Consider the following 20,368-nt stretch of genomic DNA (forward strand, 5'->3'; position numbering starts at 1 on the left):
CTGTTATTCAATAACAGTTGTAGTAATAACAGTTCAATATATAATAATAATAACAAAAACAATTAAATGATATTAGTAGTAATAACTTATTACTACTAATATCATTTAATATTTATTTGTGATTTTAATCAATATTACTATTATTATTGCTATTGTTGTTGTTGTTATTTCTATTATTATAATTATTATTGTCATTATTATATTTACAGTAATTTTGTTTATTTAATAATTTTCCTCGGTAATTTAACTTTAATATTATTATATGTTTTCTATTATTATTCAATTGGTGCTTTGTTTATATTAGTATTCGTACTACTTAATAACTATCAAACACGACTTTTACTTCAGAATATATATTATATACTCAGTATATAATATATAATATACAATAAAGAGTATAATAGTGTTTATTGTTATCGAACAATTTCAGGTTTTCCTTATAAATGATCATATATGATGGTCGAATTGGTGTCCGGATAGCTCTAAATTAAAAAAATTAAAAAATTTTATCCCATTTTCGGTTTCAAATTATTTTTAGTTTATATTTGCATATTTTTTACACAAAAATAGTATTAGAAAATTTACTACTTGATTGATTGATATTAGTTAAGTTACACTTTGTATCATATGTATTACACATTACGGTTACACCTCTGACGTGGCAATAAAATTAATTAAAACACTTATTATTATCAATAACAATTACTATTATTTTAGCGTACATAGAACTTGTGTTTGCTCATAAATATATGAGTAAAAAAGAACGAATCATATTAATTTATTAATGTTGTGAACTCGTGCTTATGGAAACATAATATTGATTTAAAATTAACGTTCATTGTTGCTCAATACGGTCCGCAAACACGCATTACATGTAATGCGTGTTTGCGGACCGTTTTTTTTTCCCACTGTCTGCTGTATACAGCAGAAAAAATGGCCAAAAATTGAGAAAGTGACACTACAAAAACAATGTCTGATTGTTCTAATTTGTAGCTTTTCAGTACTTTGATATTTTTCAGTCTATAGTTGCTACTAGCTATCCTGAGAAATGTGTTAATCCTCATTAGTACCGCGTAGTTATGATAATTTAAAGTTAACCAATCACATTCTATTTAAAAAAGATCTCTAATTGGACTTTTTTTTTAATGGATTTCATTAATGACATCCATTGAAAAAAATATCTTAAACAATCAAAGTATCGCAAATATAAGATAAATAGAATAAAAGTATTGAAAAGGGGGTGCCATGACCTAGGATAAAAGTATTGAAAAGTTTTTAAACATATTTTGAATTATATTTATTGTTATTTTTTTGTTATTGTGTTTTTTAAAACGACTAAGAACAAATTTCTAGACTAGATTTGAATTAATTAATGTCTAAATAAGAATTGGTAGTATTTTAGCCGGATTTACATAAAGATATTTTATATCCAGAGCCTAGGAAGGGGGAAGAGGAGGGGAATTTTGTATTGAAAGAGGAGAATTTTCCTTTTTCAATACAAAGACGCCATTTTGACTAGCTGCTGCTAATTATACTACTAAGCCTGTGCCATTTTAAACTATTTTTTTGGCTTTATTCTCCCACCACCTAGTCTATTATACCCCCTTGTATTGACCGATCAAAAAATAGGAAGAATTGGTTTAACTGTTAAGCAACTTTTATTTACTTTGGAAATATATTGTTGCGAACTAAGAACATTATGACAGAAATTCATGTCAGAGAAGACAAAAAAAGTTTATTAAAAAAGAGATGGAAATTATCTCTTGTAAAGTATGTGGTGCTATGCATCACATAGAACAGAAAAAATGTTTGATAGTAGAAATTAGGTTTGACCTATTTCAGGTTTTTAAACAAATGATTTAGTTAAATTACTAACAAACTAAGATATACAGCTATGCACAAAAGTTTTATCGAGATGGTAATTTTAATCAAAGTTTTCAGAATTTTTTCAACTAAAAAAAAAAATCTGGAATATGAATTTAATTTTTATTTTTATTTTTAAAAGAACAATCTGTTAACTATACAATTAGCATAAATAAAATAAGATTAAAATAAGTTAGAAAAGATAATTCAAAAAAACTAAATAAATATATAATCATAAAATAAGTAGCAAAAAAGTTTAATCAAGTTAAGATTTAGAATACAAAAAAATTGAAAAAAATATAAGTTTAATATTTAAAGTGTCCTCCTTTGGCTTGATAGCAAAAAAGAACTTGTTTCTGCATTGATTCAACCAATTTCATACACATCTCATGTAGCACTTTTAACCAGTACTCGTTCAGAAGTTGCTTCAAATGCTCAGTTGATTGAGTTTGATGGTTTACCAATTGACTGTCGATCCATGACCAAATATTTTCTATTGGGTTGATATCTGGTGATCTAGGGCACCAAGGCAACAAATTGATTTTCTTTATGATAAATCAGTTTGTTATACTATGTACTGTGTGTGCTTGAGCCTCGTTTTGCTGGAAGATGTATTGCTTGCTTCTGCTGCACAATTGCCTTGTCAATTGAATCAAACGCGTTTCAAGTGTGTCTTTGTAGATATATTGGTTGATACGGCCATTATACAGCTCACAAAAACCAAGATCTTTGTGAGAAAAACATCCCTATATGCCTACTGAGCCTCCACCATCTTGTCGGCTTGCTTTAAAATAGCGCTCGCAACATTTCTCAGTTGCAAATCTTTTAACCTTTGCAGTTCACAACCTGAAAATTTGACTCATTGCTCCAAATCACTTTTAGCCAATCCTTAATTGCCCCATGCAAACATTTTTTGCACCATTTTTGTCTTTTGCGTCGGTCCATGATTGATAGGATAGGCTTTCTTATTGCAATGTAAGACCCGATACCTTTTTTTGCTAATGTTCTTCTGACAAGTTCTTTGCTTACATTTCAATTAGAAAAAGATTGGTTGAATATTTGAGCTAGCTTTTTGTTGCTGAGACTAGGATTTTTTTTACTTGTTCTGAATATGTTACTTTTGTCAGTGTCACTAAGCTTCAGCGGTCTTCCAGAACGAGGCATGTCAACAACGTTACCTGTTAGCTCCAATGTTTTCACTGTTTTTTGAACGCAAAATGCAGAAACACCCATATGTTTACTAATTTGAACGTTGTTATGATTCTTTGATTTTACCAGTTCAAAAATTTGCCATTTGATGCTCTCTGACACTGCTTTTCTACGCATTTGCAAGCGAATTGAAATTTAAAGTATTGCAGTAATTCTTTTGATGATTTTTTGCAATAAATTTTTTTTGTTATTTTAAAATTTTTTATTTATTTAAGAATCACCAGTATCCTTTATATTTATAATTTATAGTGGTAATTAATTATAATAATTAGTTATCGAGTGCGAAAAATGTATAATTAATTAACTCACTAAACTTTTATGTCATCAGTAAAATACTTTGTATAACGTTTAATTAGTTTTACGGAAGAAGTGTAGTATAGTATGTGTTGAATTTTTTTTTGGTCTATTTTATCGATACAAACATAAATAGCAAAGCACAAAAAAAAATAAACTTAAAATATATATACATCCGTTAAACTTTATTAATAGAAAAACTGGCACATAGTTATGAAAAACTCTATTTCGATTAAACTTTTGTGCGTCGCTATATAACAAATGAATCAGCAAAAACAGATCGACGAACAAAAGTTTGATGAATTGAGTTCTCGCACCAAAAAATGATTGATGGTAAATATGACATAGAGTCTGTTGAAAAAATATTGTTATTTTCACAAATAACAGCATTTCATTAACGCTGTTTTAAAAAAAATCTTAATTTACTTCCCCAAGGAAGAGAAAAAACAATCGAAGAGGGGGACTTTATTTGTAGTTACATCCTTCTCTCAGCTCTATAACTCCAAGACATGAATCTTGGCTATAGTCAGCACTCAAATTGTTTCTTCGTGCAGCGGCTTTGTTATAATAAGGCCGTTACACGGAGAAACAAGTTGAGCACGGTACTACCAGAAACGTGGTGGGGATCGAACTTAAAACTTCACGCATTTTTATTTTGCTCAGCATTTTAATTTTGCATTCTCTCATTTTAATTTTGCTGAAAATGAAAAACGTAAAATTAGTGTTTACCTTTAAAAACATCCATCGAGTTTAAACATAAGCTAAAGTTAAACTACATATCTTACCTAATTTAAAAAATCTTACCTAATTAAAAAAAAATATATTAAAAGTTCTAAAGGATAACAAAAAAAAAAAAAAACTTTGAAAAGTGATGAAATAGTACTAATAAGTGGTTGAGGTATATACCATCAAGCCACTCAAATTAAGCAATGTTGTCTGATTTATAACGTAATATAATGAGCAATCTAATACTCGGTTCTTGATAGGATGTTTAAAGAATTTGGTTTGAGAACTAATGAATCAAGAACTAGTGGATTAGAAACAAGTAATATTGTAAATTTATGCCAAATACGTTTTTTCGATCATTTTTATTAAAAAAAACTTTAGAAATTGTTATCTTTCATTGTTTGAAAGTTATGATCACCTAAAGTTAACCGCTTCATTTTAGGGAGATTGTAAAACATTTTCATTTGGCTTAAGTATGAGCATACATAAGCTTGGATAATCCCTTAAAGTGTCATATATGAAATATCTTCCTTCCTGGTCCATAAGTTGACTTAAAGAAAAAATATTCTCAAATCTTACTTATTTGATAAAGTCATTTGAAATTCCTCTAGATAACAAAGAAATGATAGGCATGAAAAAAGCTTTGAAGAAACAATAGAAGCATATTTTTCTGACATAGAAACAAGATTGTTTTGAAGTAGGAACACCTTAATCATGATACAATACAGCACTCTTTAGATCCCAAAAAAGCAGCAAATAAATCTATAATAAAATTACAAATAAATCTTATATTGTAGTTATATTAATAAACTTTGTATTATTTTGGATTGGTAGATATAAAACTGTTCATTTAAATAATTTTTATTTTCTAGAAATGGAAATAAGAATTTTTTTGGCGAAATTGGGCTACTTGGTTCAACTAAACAAAAAGCCGCATGCAAACTTTTTTTTTTGTAGTATTTAAAAAATGAAATTATTAAAATGTGGTAAAATATTTGCTTCCAAAAGACTAAAGAAGATCCAATAATCTTATGTTATACACAACTATTAGTGCTGTATTAAATAGATAATTAAAACAGTAATTCTTTATTAAACTTACCCACAATACTTTATAAAGAGGACCATAGCAGCTTACTTAGCACAATACTTTAGAAAGAGGACCGAAAAAATACCGATGCCGTTCTTTTTACTTCTTTATATCAATGCTTAGAATACGGTTTGCTTTTTTGCAATAGACGAGGAATAGTCGGTTCCATCTATTTGACATTAGGATATATAATTTGAGTGGATAGGAGGATGGAAAGGGAGGGGGGCAAAAAAGTTTTTAATATTTTTTTTATTTTACTTCAAGAAAGATTTTCAGATTTTTTAGTCAAGACTTTTTCGTTATTTTACATTTTAAGCAAATTTGGAGCGTAAATTTGCGGTATAAAATTAGTTAATATTTCCATAACTTATTTTAAGAAAGAACTTTGAGTTTTTTAATGAAGATTTTTTTTTTGTTTTAAATTTTAGACGATAGTCAGCTGACAACCAGCATATTTACTCTGTAATCTTTTTTTATAGCTAAAAATTATAAAAAAGCGCCAGATGCACAATCGTTTACAAAAAAAAGCTTAGAGACATTTTAATTCAGATATGAGTCTAAAAATAAATTCAATTTTATCAAGATTCTCAAACAAATTGTCTCATGTCATTTTGAATAAAATACTATTCATTCAGTTCCAGTAAGTTTTTCCAACATTTTTAAATAAAATTTTCCTATATATATATATATATATATATATATATATATATATATATATATATATATATATATATATATATATATATATATATATATATATATATATATATATATATATATATATATATATATATATATATATATATATATATATATATATATATATATATATATATATATATATATATATATATATATATATATATATATATATATATATATATATATATATATATATATATATATATATATATATATATATATATATATATATATATATATATATATATATATATATATATATATATATATATATATATATATAGTTTTTCCAACATTTTTAAATAAAATTTTCCTATATATATATATATATATATATATATATATATATATATATATATATATATATATATATATATATATATATATATATATAACATAAAAATATAGTTCTTTCTTCACTTAGTTCATAAGTTTAATGATATCTTCATAAATCATTTTATTGGCGTCTATACCCCAAATGAAATCCACGTGATTCCATGCATCAATGTTTTTATTAAACACTATATTAGGAAGAAAAGGTCTCAGATTGGTGTTTACATCAGTTGGATCAGATAACCAATCATTGGTGCCCGTAAATAAAGCAACAGGAACTTTAACTTTACTTATGTTATATAATGGTGCAAATTCCTATAAAAGAATGAAAAAAAATGTAACAAAATTAAAAAAACGTGCAAAATATCGATTAACAATACAATGAAACAACTTGATTTTCATCTAATAATATTAGTGATCTTAAAATGTTAACTTTTAAAATAAATATAAAAAAATTTAATATAAAAACTATTTATAAACAATTATTAAAATATTTAAAGTAAATGGAGATTATAACTCGTTATCAAGTAAATATCTATTAATTTGAAGTAATATTTTGAATTATACACTTAATAACATGGGTATCTATACTAATTTGAAATACTGTAATATAATTTATAAACAGGATTATCCATTAAAAAAATTGCCCTAATTTTCTACTTTTTATAGTTGCTTTAAAATTGTGTTTTGAACAAATGATTTAAGATAAATAAGCCTCATACAACACACAGTGAATTACTTTATACAAGATAGATGAAAAAAAAAAATTAGTTCAAGGATTTGACTAATTAGTGATATTTTTACAAAAACAATCACTCATTACAACTTGAGGTGGTATATACAACAAACATTCTATAGCAAAGTCATAAGCAATTAAAATGATCTTAAAATATAATTTTATCTATGAAAAAATTTTAGTTACAAATTTACAGTGTTTATATTGAACAAGATTATAAGAAAAGACCTAATTTTTTGCTGTAAAGGATTTTACTTAAAAAGATAAGTACTTTTTAATCATATTAACTATTTAATTCAAAAAAGAAACAATGTGTGAATATGATTTGAAAAAACTACACTAAAATCTTTTTTTGTTTTTAATTTTTTAACATATACTGCTTTTTGTATCCACATGTACCTAAGCTAATCTTTTAATAGCGTGTAGCTTAAGTCCTTAGCTGTACAATGATGTATAATTTATCACAAAATTAAACCACAAGTTTTTTTAACTAATTTTTTTTTGCTCAAATTGTGTGCTCTTTTTCAAAAATGGAGTTATTTGAAGAATGGCAGAAACATAAATAGAGAGAAAGAATTACCCACATATTGGATTTTATTTTTCAAAAATTTTGTATTACTGATGTAACTCAACATTCGGAGAGATCTTTGCAGTTAAGAATGTCTTCCATCAAAATTCTCCATAAAAATGGTCTGCAGCACATATGGATGGTGCACCGTTTTTCAAATGAAAACAAAAATTGGTTGAAGAATTTAAAATAAGTTTCAGTCCTGTCCTTTTCATTACCTAGAGGCAGTCGGGGTTGGCACAAAAAAAAAAAAATTTAAAAACTCGTTCTTTGAAACAAAAAAAAGGGTTAAAAATTTTTCTGCTATTGTTAAATTAAACTTGTTTTTTCAAAAAAAACAAAAAATAAATGATATTACAAGAGAAATGAACCTAAAGTTTCAAAAAACGTCTTTTGACACCTATAAATGTCTCAACTGTTAAACACAACCTTATACTCTCAATGATTGATGAAAAAGTGTGCAACAGTTTAACTGATATACACTTTCAACAAAAATGTTACATATGTAATGTTATGTATCTCCCAAAACAATGAATGGTGAATTATATTAGATATAAAAAATATGCAAATTAGAAGCGATAAAAATAAATTTAGTGTCCAGTAACGTTAAGAAGATATATCAAGCAAAATTTAAAAAAACTGGGGCTTATTTTAGACAAACCAAAGTTTGGAAGTTATTTAAAGCATACTTCAAATTGAGCAATTCTTAGAAAAACCTAAAGCTTGCTAAATAAAGATTTGTGTTGATTTCATGAACATTATACCAGTAAAAAAAATCACATTTATTTCTACAAATATAGATTTGCTTAATATGCTCTTGGTAAACAAGAGCATATTAATAATGGAACAGAAGTTTTGAACTTAGTTGTCCCACCTGTAATGCCACCACATCAGGTTAGAAATAAAATTATGCAACAATTACTTAGAGCTTGATTTGTCAAATAGTGAATATGACAATTATTCATCTAATTAATATTATTTTATTTGCATTATATTTTTAAATCAGAAAATAATTTTGCATTAATTGAGACATAGGATGACAATGTTTTTTTATAATTTTTTTTTTAACAGAAAATGTATTTAATACCCTAATAGTTTTATTATGTGAGTGATAAGAATATCAGAATTTAAATTTGAAACTTTAGTTTAGGTGTTTTCACTCCAAGAATAGTCTTAGAAATACTTAGAAAGCAAAATATAAAAAATTTTCGTCACAATAATAAATAATAAAAGATATAAGTTATAAGCACCTGATTGTACCGTTTGATATTTCCTGACTTTCCATAGTCAAACATTTGAAACTTTCCACTTTTTATCATCTATGTAAAAATTAAAGCTCATAAATTAAAATGTTTAACTTCTGAAACAAAACTTTTGAAATATGAAAGAAAAAATAATAAAGGATCCAAAAATAAAAGCTATTAGCTGTTTTCAATGATAGATTGGTCCTAAAAATATAAAACTTAATAAACCTGCAGTTAACTATATTTAAGATCGGAATTAATCTAGAATAGAAAAGCAAGGAAATGACATATTTTAAAAAGTGCAAATTGTGCGGTCAGGAAAACATGGCATTGAGAGAGAATTCCAAAACACTTATGTTCGAGAAAAAAAACTAGATAAATGAAGTGTTTTTTGAGCATGAATGAACAGTTACAAAATAAGAATGCAATTTTGCCATATAAACAAGATAATGTTTTGGTAGGTGGAACATAAGATTTAAGCAGCTACTATGAATATATATATATATATATATATATATATATATATATATATATATATATATATATATATATATATATATATATATATATATATATATATATTTATATATATATATATGCACAGACTTTTTTTTTACTTAAATCCATTTTTCCATAACTGCTAAATTTAGCAGTTTATAATAAACAGATTTTAATTATTACATATTTCAATAATTATCTAACTTTTTAATTTTCATTGAGTCTTCACTTTTTTTTAATTCTTTTTAAAAAGTTATTAATTGAAAATATAAAAATAAAAATTAAAAAAATATTAAAAACTGTTAATCATTATGTTTTGGTTGCTTTTATTTGGGTAATTTAGCTGGTATCTAAATACGTGGAAAAAACAATCTTAATTGTTAATTTTTTCTTCTTTTTCCGAAAAAACATGCAAAATATGGAAATTTTATCTTTACACATTGAAAATTTCTACATTCAGTATTCCACATTTTACCTGTGCCCAATTAAAAACATTTTTTGCATAATTGAAGGTGATTATTGCACAATTAGGTTACGATTTGTTAAATGCATTTTTATTTTAAATTTGAAAAATTGCAAATTAATTTTATTTGTTTAAGCACATAAAATGCAACTCAATATAATAAACATTAAAAAACATCTTTTTTTTCTTTCTATTTTAATTAAATTTATGCTAATTTGGCACAGAGGGGTTACCATAGAATATAAAAATGTGTATTCCCAGGGAGTATTTTATACATATATATTTTATGTATATATATATTTATATATGTATATATATATATATATGTATATATATATATATATATATATATATATATATATATATATATATATATATATATATGTGTATATATATATATATATATATATATATATATATATATATATATATATATATATATATATATATATATATATATGTGTATATATATATATATATATATATATATATATATATATATATATATATATATATATATATATATATATATATATATATATATATATATATACATATATATTAGGGTGGAGTGAATTTTAGTTTTTTTTTACAATTCGTTTAGCCTGGGTGTGCAAAAGTTGTCTATTCATTTCAGAAATACTCTGGAAAAATATCAATGCTCTAGGAAATTATCTTGAGGTTCCTCAAGACCTTTAAAATTTTAATGGGTCCCTAATATTATGTAAAAAAAATTTTTTCAAAAGTATGTCATGTTGGGTCTCAAAAGAAGCAAAATTTTATAAAAAAATTCAAAAATAACAATTATTTTATAAAAAAATTATTATTTAAGATTTTTTTAAATTATAATTAAAAAAAATAAACTTTTTTCATTTTTAGTTTAAAAGGTCATTTTTTCTGCAATAAACTATAAAATAACAATTTTTTTTTAAAAATAAGTTTTCAAATTTTTATAAAATTTTGCTTCTTTTGAGACCCAACAAGACATACTTTTGAAAAAATTTTTTTTACATAATATTAGGGACCCATTAAAATTTTAAAGGTCTTGAGGAACCTCAAGATAATTTCCTAGAGCATTGATATTTTTCCAGAGTATTTCTGAAATGAAAAGACAACTTTTGCACACCCAGGCTAAACGAATTGTAAAAAAAACTAAAATTCACTCCACCCTAATATATATATATATATATATATATATATATATATATATATATATATATATATATATATATATATATATATATATATATGTATATATATATATATATATATATATATATATATATATATATATATATATGTATATATATATGTATATATATATGTATATATATATATATATATATATATATATATATATATATATATATATATATATATATATATATATATATATATATATATATATATAGTATAAAATATTCTGAATGCTAAAACATAAATACTTCTTAACATAAAGAATTCTTTAAAATACCTGAGCAAAGTGAATCATATCTTTAGATGATGTTCCAGCAGGAAGATGTGACATGTAAACTGGAAGTCTTGTTTTGTTTAAATTGGAAACATCAAAACCAGAAATAAGAAAAGCAACATTACTGCATACTATTTCAGCAGAATGCGACAAACCACAAATATCTTGAGCAAGAAAGCGCATAAAATAAGACTGTGGAAGAAAGTCATTAACACCAAATATTTTAATAAGCAGCTAAAAAAAAACATAAAAAAACTATTGTTTTTATGTTTGTACATAAAAACTTTTTATACATAAAAACTTTTTATGCATGTACATGAAAAGCATATTAATAGTACACATTAATTGCAACCAACTAACAATGCAAACCCAATCTATTTCTCCAAATCATTGACAACATTTAACACTTTTTGATACAAAATTTTAAATAAATCAGTTATTTAGAAAACATTCACTGACCTTAGTATATGTGAGATAAAACTGTTATTATTAAATATTTATTTTAAAATGATTAAATACTTTGTAAGATTAATTATAAAATAAACTTCAAAAATACAAATAATTTTTATCCGTATGAAAATTAATATCAGGCATTTAAACCATTTTAAAATAGCTATAAAATATTTTGAACCTCAATTTCTGTGGTGAAAGTTGAAATAGTTTTGATAGCTCCTCTAATGTGTTTGACAGTTGCCACAGGTGCTAAAGCAATAAAAGCACGAATTTTGGTAGCCAGTTCTTTGTTTTCTCCAAATGCGATAAAACCAATAGTTGTACCTAAGTAAAAAGTCAAACCATTTTGAAAATTGTGACTCTTTATGAATCTAGTGTGTTGCGCTGTAACACATTAGATTCTTAGTGATAAAATGAATATGATAAATGATAAATGATTTCCAAATGATAAATTCAAATGATTTCCAAAAATGCTATTTAATATTTATCTTTGTTTTAATTAATTTGTAAGTATATTGTCAAGATAAACAGCAAGTTGATTGGTTTTAATTAATATCATTCTTGTGTCGTGTTAAACTTTTGACACCTAATCTAAAAATTCCATTAAATTATACGATAGACTGTTTTCCAAAACAATTTTCACTTTAAAATAATTGTAAGTAAACAGCTTTCCTTGCGTCAAATCTTATTTTCACTTTAAAATATTTATAAATAAGCAGTTTTCCTTGTACATAAGACTTTGTCTCATATGCATTGTTAACAATCTTTTATATTATGATTGTATAGACCAGGTTTTTGTGGTTAACTGAGATACAACCAGTTGCAATATTGGTAAATACCAAGGAGTAATGGCATTTCTTCCCAAAATTATTGACTCCAACATACATTGGTTCTCTGTAGGCATCATTTATATGAAGTTCATGTTTTATATTTCTTAGAATTTTTTTTTTTATATATGAATTTATATATATTTTACATTTCTTTTGTTTGGAGGAACAAAAATTTTATAAAAATTTGTTTATCAATGTCAAGCTAGAGATATTCAGATTTAGTTCACCCACAAATGTTTGTGATTTTGATAAAAGCCTGACTTTGTTGGCCTACAAAGCTGGATCTTTTTTGATATTATTTGTTTTTATAAAGAAGATGTTAATAAATGGGTTATAAGAGATTCTGGCTATTGGTACAATTTAGAAAGTTTGTGCATTTTGTAAAAAACATGCAAGTAACAAATGACGAGAAGTATTTGCCTTATTCAAGAATACATTTTTGCAAGCAAGTGTAATGATCAAAGGCAGAATGTGATAACTTGTATCAGAATTTTTTACTGAGTACTATTTTCCATGAAAAGTATGAAAAAAATGAAAAAATCAAACAATCATAATCATTAACAACAATAATCAACATAATTCTGTTGCACGTGTTCTTGGATTTTGGCTTTTGTTACAATATGACCTATTGTATATGTGGCTATTTCCACCATTTTTGAACTCATTTTTATAATTCAAGAGCAATTCCTTTTTTATTTATTTATTTATATGTTAATTTATCTCCCCAAAGCCACTAAAGTCAAGGGGGTCGCTACAGTTGAGGAGGCCGCTTTAATTGTGGTTGCAACCCTCTCTCACCTCTATAACCCCAAAACACAAACCTTGACGAATAAGGCTGCAATGTGGAGAAACAAGTTGAGCGTGGTACTACCAGGGATGTGCTGGGGATCAAACTCAGAACTTCTTGCTTATAAAGCAAGTGCTCTACCACTTTTTTCATCACATTATTAAGCTATTATTTTCTTTTTAGAAAAAAAGATAATTAATTAATTAGTCAGGCATTAACTCTGATTACAACAAGCCTTGCATGTAAGTTTTCTCTAAAAAATTACCTGCAAAAATTTAAAAATTTGTAAGTTTTGGAATGTTAAGATAGACCGCTTCTTAAATAAATAAAAAAATTCATAGGATATGATATACATAGATACCTCAACCTTCAAGGTACCAGTGTACAGATTAGGTATACAGAAAACAAGTAACTTAAAAACATCTTGAAAAATTATTTTTTAGCATTAAAGACCCGTAAAGCTATATTCTTAATAGATAAAATGTAAGAAATTTAAATAACACATTTCATTTATTCTCTAAGATAAAAAATATATTGATTTCTATTTAAAGAATAGTTTCTATGGAAAGCTCTCTTTAAAGAGTTCAGTGTTGATTTACCAAGGGAGCTATTCTATGCATATAACTTATGTTTAAATGCAGAGAAAAAAGAAGTATTAACTTTTGTTCTGTCAATGATATGATTTCAATGTTGAAAAGATGGAATAGAAGAGAAAGAACTTAAGATAAACAATGAGCAAATAGAGAATATTGGAAAGTGATCATGTGGAGAGTGTAGAAAAGGAACTGCAGCAAATTCTACTCTCTGCACAGTTTGTTAGCAATGGGTTTATAAAAGAAGCATACAGATGTTTGACATAACTCTATATTATAAGAAAGGGAGCAACAAACTTAGACAAAGATTGGAAACAGTGAGTTTATCCGAAGATTGTATCATGGAAAATTAGTATGGTTTGGGCATGTAGAACATAAAGATGCTGATATTTGGGTATCAGCATGTAAGACTTAGCAGTTTCAGGAGAAAAATGTGAAGGTAAATGCAGAAAAACTTGGAAAAAGTGCATTACAAATGTTAAAAAAACGGTTCAGTTAAAGAAAGAAAATACTCAAAATGATGATTATTGGAGAAATAGAATTATAAGAAACATCCAAACGAAAAATTGCGGAAACATGCAAAACAATGATAATGACAGTGTAAATCGAATTAACAATTATCAAAATAAAATGCTGAAACGCTGAAAAAGATAGATTGATGTCATTTTAAATGATGTCATTACGAAGGATTTCTATCTTATTTTAGCTTTAATTTTTCAACTTGTTTTTAAATGAATTTTATAAAAACTTTACATAAAAAAGATGATAAAAATAATTTTTTATCATTTTAGGTAAGGTTACAATTCATGAACAGTATTCAATTTATCAAACCAATATTCTAGTGTTTTAATTAAAAATCATCCCAATAATTTAATTTTTTTTTTTAGTGAAAAACATTTCTATTTGTAATGCCCAAGATACACTTTCTAATATCTGTCCAACAATTAAAACCATAAGGTTGAAAATTTAAATACCATTTTCTCTTCTCTATTTTCATTGTATTTTTTTAATTTTAAGAAAAAAAAGCTACCCCTTCTCCCTGAAATAAATTGTATAATTGTACTAATTTACAAATATTTAAAAACAAATTAAAAGAAAAGCAAATTAAAGTAAGAGCTAACATATCAGCTTTAATATAAAGTCAATCAAAATCTATCAGTTTAGGCAGTAACAAACATTGGTGTTGACACATTTATTTTGTGCATGAGAGAAATTTGAGAGTTAAAAAGTTTTTTTTTTTTACAATCTTTACCTATATCTATATTTAATAGCAAGTTTCAAACATTTAACATTTCTCTTTTGTTGAAAAACTATTACTATTTAAAGCATCATTAAATCAAGGCTGGTTAAATTTAATATAGCCATAACTTTAAAACGCTAAAAATTATTTGATGAAATTTAAAGTCTGTCAATGAGTATAAACTTAGTTTATAATTGTGAAAAAACTTTTTAACTAACATTAACTAACATTTTAGAGTTTTGTTGTTCCCAGGCTCCAATCATTTTGATTTTGTTTTTTGAAAAGCATCATCTTTATAATATATATAGGCATAAAAAAGATATATAAATTATATAAAGATAATTTATATAATTTATATAAATTTATTTAAATAATTTATATAAATTATATAAAGATAAATTATATAAAGATAATTATATAAAGCCTAAAGCAGTTTGGAGTTTACTTCATTACTAAAAGTTTTCTCAAACAAAAAAACTTGTCTTGTTTATAATCAAAAAGCTAGTATAAAGAATCAACCTTGAGAATGTCCAACATAAAATAAATCTGTTTTATTGCTCTTCTCTAATACATAGTTTATTGATGCAGGAAGATCATGCTTGGCCATTTCATCAAAACTGAATGACAAAAATTAAATTTTTTATATTACAAGCTGTTATTTTTGAAACTTGCTTGATATGTTTTACAAAATTAAAAGAAAAATCTACACATTCAAATAAATTTCTTTCATATTTGAATTACCTGAAATCCCAGAATTCTTTATTCTTTGTTGTTAAATTGATATGCTTTGACGAGTAGGTATTACCTCTACTGTTACCAAGCCAAACATCGTACCTAAAATCAAGTAAAACTTTTTTTTTTTAATGTTCAATTAAGACAACTATTATCTATTTTTAAAAAAGAACTTAAATATTATAATGATATAAATATAACCCTTCATCTGCCAAAATAAATCCAAGACTTTGCTGTGGTGGATTAATTAGAAATGCAGCAGAAGAATCAAGAAGTCCATGTTGCAAATATACAGTCTTTCCATTATTAGGTTTAAATAATCCATGAGGAATACGATGAAGCGTTAAAATATATCCATCATCAGTTTTTACGTAATGTGATTCACTTGGATAACCATAGAAAGCAATTATTTCAGGCTAAAAGTTGTAAACAAAATAGAAAACAAATTAATATATTCATGTTTAAATAAAGGTTTATTTAAACATAAATATATAAAACTAAATTAAATGTTTATGATAAAAATTTTAAGAATATATGTATACTTTTTTTTATAGTGATCAGTACAATTAGTCAAGTAAAGAAATTATATTAACATTAAATTTTTTTAAAAATATTTCACAATGTTGATAATTGTATGACTGGAAATACTGAAATATCTTCTTATCCAGATATCTTTATAATTACCAAAACATAGTTTGCAAACCCTCTTTAAAAAATGTGGCTGATTATGTTTTCTACACAAACAAATCTATATCAAACTCTTTAAAATGTCGAGGTAGAGGTATTGCCATAAATATTAAAGAAAAGTATGCAGTATCTACTCCAAAAATTACTAAGTTGGTTGGTACTACAATAGAGCAAATTTAGTGTGTTATTCGAGACAAAATACAATCAAGTTTTAGTTGGATGTATTCATCACCCTTCTAATTCATTATATGGTGTTAACAAATCATTAAATAAGTAATGCAGTAACTGCTGCAAAAAAGTATATCCATAAACATATTCTTTCCAGTCTTATAATTGCTGGAGATTTCAATTACCTTAATATCAATTGGAAAAAGGTATTCAAACTCTAACAAATTTTAATCAACATGCCCAAAAGTTTACAGACGCAGCAAGTAAAGTATATATGAATCAAATTGTTACACACCCAACATTTAATTCTGACACCTGGTGTGCATATCTGGTGTGTATGGCATTAACAGTATATGTCAAATTTGAACATTTTACAGGAGAGCATTCTAAAACTTTTAAATTGAGTTTCTGAAGTCAAATAATGATATAGAGACATATTTACATTTTAATAGTAAAATTTGTAGCGTTGTATTACCAATTATATTATAATTAGTAATACATTGGACCTAACAATTTTTTCTAAATGCCCTGAATTTATAAAAAATTTAATTCATTATCCACCCATGAGCATTATCGATACAGCACATAATATATTACATTTTAAACTTTTATTATACAACCAGTGTAATAAATCCAAGTCAAATTATGGTAAACTATTATTCAATTATAGATAAGAAAATATGTTCAGTTGGATCATTACTTTTACAAATTAATTGGCCTGAAATATTCATTAGCAAGGACACAGATAAATGTTCACAAACTTTTACAAACATGCATCACAAAGCATGTGAAAAATATATTCTCAAAAGAGCAATAAAAGGATCTTATATAAGACTGTGGATCAATAAAGAAGTCAAAACTATGTAGCAAATTGGTATAAAATAAATTTAAATCATTGTTTCTGCAGCAACAATACAAATAAGAAAACAAATTAGTAAAGTAGTTTACATAAACAGTTAAACTACAAAAAAATAATAGATTTGTTAGTAGATTTGTTTAAAAATAACAAAGTATTTTTTAACTATGCAAATATCACCAAAAATTAAAAAAAAATAAGAATAACCTCTATATATGATATGTAAGGAAACATTTTAATGGATATGATATTGAAAACATATTAAAAAATAGTTTCACACCTATCCAAAAATGGTCCCAACCTCAATTTTGAGGACCAAAAAAACGACCTATTGGACATTAATCTGCAAGGTCCCTTGTATCACCAGATGTAAAAATTAAAATCTAATCTCTATAGCCTAAGGAGAAAAACGCATATTGGAAATACACACAATAATAACAACTTCTTTTATTTAAATAGGAAATATATCTTTACTCAATTGGGTTTTAATAAGATATCAAACAGAAGAAAATCCCATATAACCTTAATCTCCCATTGAAAAAACACATACACACAGACATGAAATGATTTCCTTTAAAAAAAATTACTTTATGGTGTTGTTGTGATATTTATTACTTTTTCTTCAAACTGCTGTTGATATTTTTTTATTTAATACTTGCAAAATAAGCTATATACTTCTAAAAAAAATTTTATAAACTTAATAAATATAGTTTTTAATATAAACAAAAATTTCAGACAAGAACATTTATTATCAACAAATTTTGTCTCAAGTATTTCTAGAATGAAATTCTAGAAAATCACTGTTTAACTGTTAAAAAAAAAGAATTATTTAAATAATCCAATTCAAAGATGCTTGCTGTTATAGTCAATAACACAATTCAGTAACTGGCTTCCATAACTAGGGTGATCAGGGTTTCTTTCGTACCTTGCCCATTGAGCACTGAAGATTGAATGCAAGGTTTCTGTTGATTGCTCACTAAAAATGCCCAATGCTGAACCCTTTAAAGCAATAAATTCAGGAACATGGTAGAACACTGCATGGGCTTTTGGAGTGACTGAAACTGAGAGTTGAAGATATGAGTTCTTAAAGTCTTTGATATGTTGAACATATGCAGTATTTAATGTCCTTCCAAAACAGGAGCTAACAACACTCTTGGAATGTTTTTACAAAACCAAGCATGTGTTTTGCTTTTTCGCTTTCAACAATTATTTGCAAAACATCTATGTTCTTCAAAAGCTTATGACAATCATTTCCAACAAACTCTCCACCATGATAAGGTTGCAATTTCAATTTGAGAAGTAATGGCCAATCTTTGCTTTAGGCCATATCTTTAGCATCGATTTCTAAAGATGATTTACAATTCCAAGGAGAAGATGAAGTTCCATTGGGGGAATAAACTCAATAACTTGTTTGACATCTTCTTGGTCAAACAATGGATTATGAACAACATTTTGAAAATCTTTTGCGCACATTTTTCCATTCCCTTTCTCAACGAATGCTTTGTATTGCATCTTAATGGATCTGAAGTTTCTTGGAGTTCCCTGTTCTTTGAGGTCATCAGATTTAACAACTGATCTTTGAAAAATAATTTCAGTAAAAGCTTGTGTTGATAGAAAATCTTTTTAGTTGTTTAGGTTTTAATTACTTTGAAGTTGCGGCTTTTGTAATTACTTAAAAGTAATTACTTTGAAGTTGTGGCTTTTGATTTTTAAATAGTAGAAACAAACTAGGTCAGAGCAATAAAAGATAGGAGGTCTAGGAGATACTTCAAAACAAAAAAAAAGCACAACAAGGTTATGCATTTTTGATTTGTATAAAAAAAAATTGATTCTAACATTAATACCGAAATTATTTTATAAGTTACCAACAAATTTTGAATTTACAATTCAAACATAATTTTTACAGTATGAAAAAAGTTGTTATTATATCCAATTTCTGTTCAATAATGTTTAGAAAAAACAACAAAGCAAACTTGTGGGTTTAACTACTAAAACAAAAAGAGGTTTTTATGCGTTTTAAATTCAGAACAACTAGAAAGAAATTTCTATATGTGTTTTTTGCTCCTACTTTTGTACAAACAAGGTCAAAAAAAGCACTCTATTTGCAGACAAAGTACACACAGATGTGATGTCTAACAACCATAGAGTCCCATATCCACTAGTCACCTCATATTGTTACTAGATTAGTTATTTAATGTAACTTTGAATCTTTAAAAGACATAAAAACCACAAAAAACTGCTACATTTTGGCCGCATTTTCAAAGGCGAGGTTTCTACCTTAAGAGCTATATCTTTTCACAGATAAAAGACTTCTTGCTTCTATTTTTTTTGCCTAAAAGATACATGCCAAGGCTTCATTCTATTAAATTTCGAAACTTCCATAGTCAATAATAAGGTTATAATAAAAACGTCAAGCATTTGTTGTCTCTTTTTGAAGAGGTTTTAGAGCGAAACTCTATACTTTAGGTCCCTGTACACAAACCGCAAGTGTTAAAGAGATGATTTTTTGTCAGGTTATAGCCAACACATATATGTAAAGAGTTTTTGATATTTTTTAAAAACTCCATAACCCAAAAGTGAAAAAAAAAAAAAAAAAAAGATTTACAACGGAGCTCCAAGTGCAATCAGTAGCGCAAAGAGCTATAAAACTTTAAATGCGTTTTTCTCCTTAGGCTATAGAGATTAAATTTTAATTTTTGCATATGGTGGTACAAGAGACCTTGCAGATTAATGTCCAATAGGTCGTTTTTTTGGTCCTCAAAATTGAGGTTGGGACCATTTTTGGATAGATGTGGTTTTAATACAGTCTTTGTAAATAAAGATACATA

General features: G+C 25.6%; 1 protein-coding gene across 2 annotated transcripts in view; it reads right to left on the reverse strand.

Annotated features, from left to right (window-relative positions):
- Positions 1-6,259: 6,259 nt before the first annotated feature.
- Positions 6,260-20,368, reverse strand: part of LOC100208269 (gastric triacylglycerol lipase) — a 56,143-nt gene continuing 42,034 nt past the window's right edge. For both annotated transcript variants that reach the window (XM_065812867.1, XM_065812868.1), the window contains exons 3-9: positions 16,031-16,245; positions 15,839-15,931; positions 15,617-15,714; positions 11,826-11,971; positions 11,198-11,428; positions 8,769-8,837; positions 6,260-6,529 (exon numbers count right to left, since the gene is read on the reverse strand). In XM_065812867.1, coding sequence (XP_065668939.1) covers positions 6,302-6,529; positions 8,769-8,837; positions 11,198-11,428; positions 11,826-11,971; positions 15,617-15,714; positions 15,839-15,931; positions 16,031-16,245 — 1,080 coding nt within the window. In that variant the 3' untranslated portion in view covers positions 6,260-6,301. The remainder of the gene's footprint in view (positions 6,530-8,768; positions 8,838-11,197; positions 11,429-11,825; positions 11,972-15,616; positions 15,715-15,838; positions 15,932-16,030; positions 16,246-20,368) is intronic.

The sequence above is a fragment of the Hydra vulgaris genome, chromosome 12 (assembly GCF_038396675.1).
Source record: "Hydra vulgaris chromosome 12, alternate assembly HydraT2T_AEP".
Lineage (NCBI taxonomy): Eukaryota > Metazoa > Cnidaria > Hydrozoa > Anthoathecata > Hydridae > Hydra > Hydra vulgaris.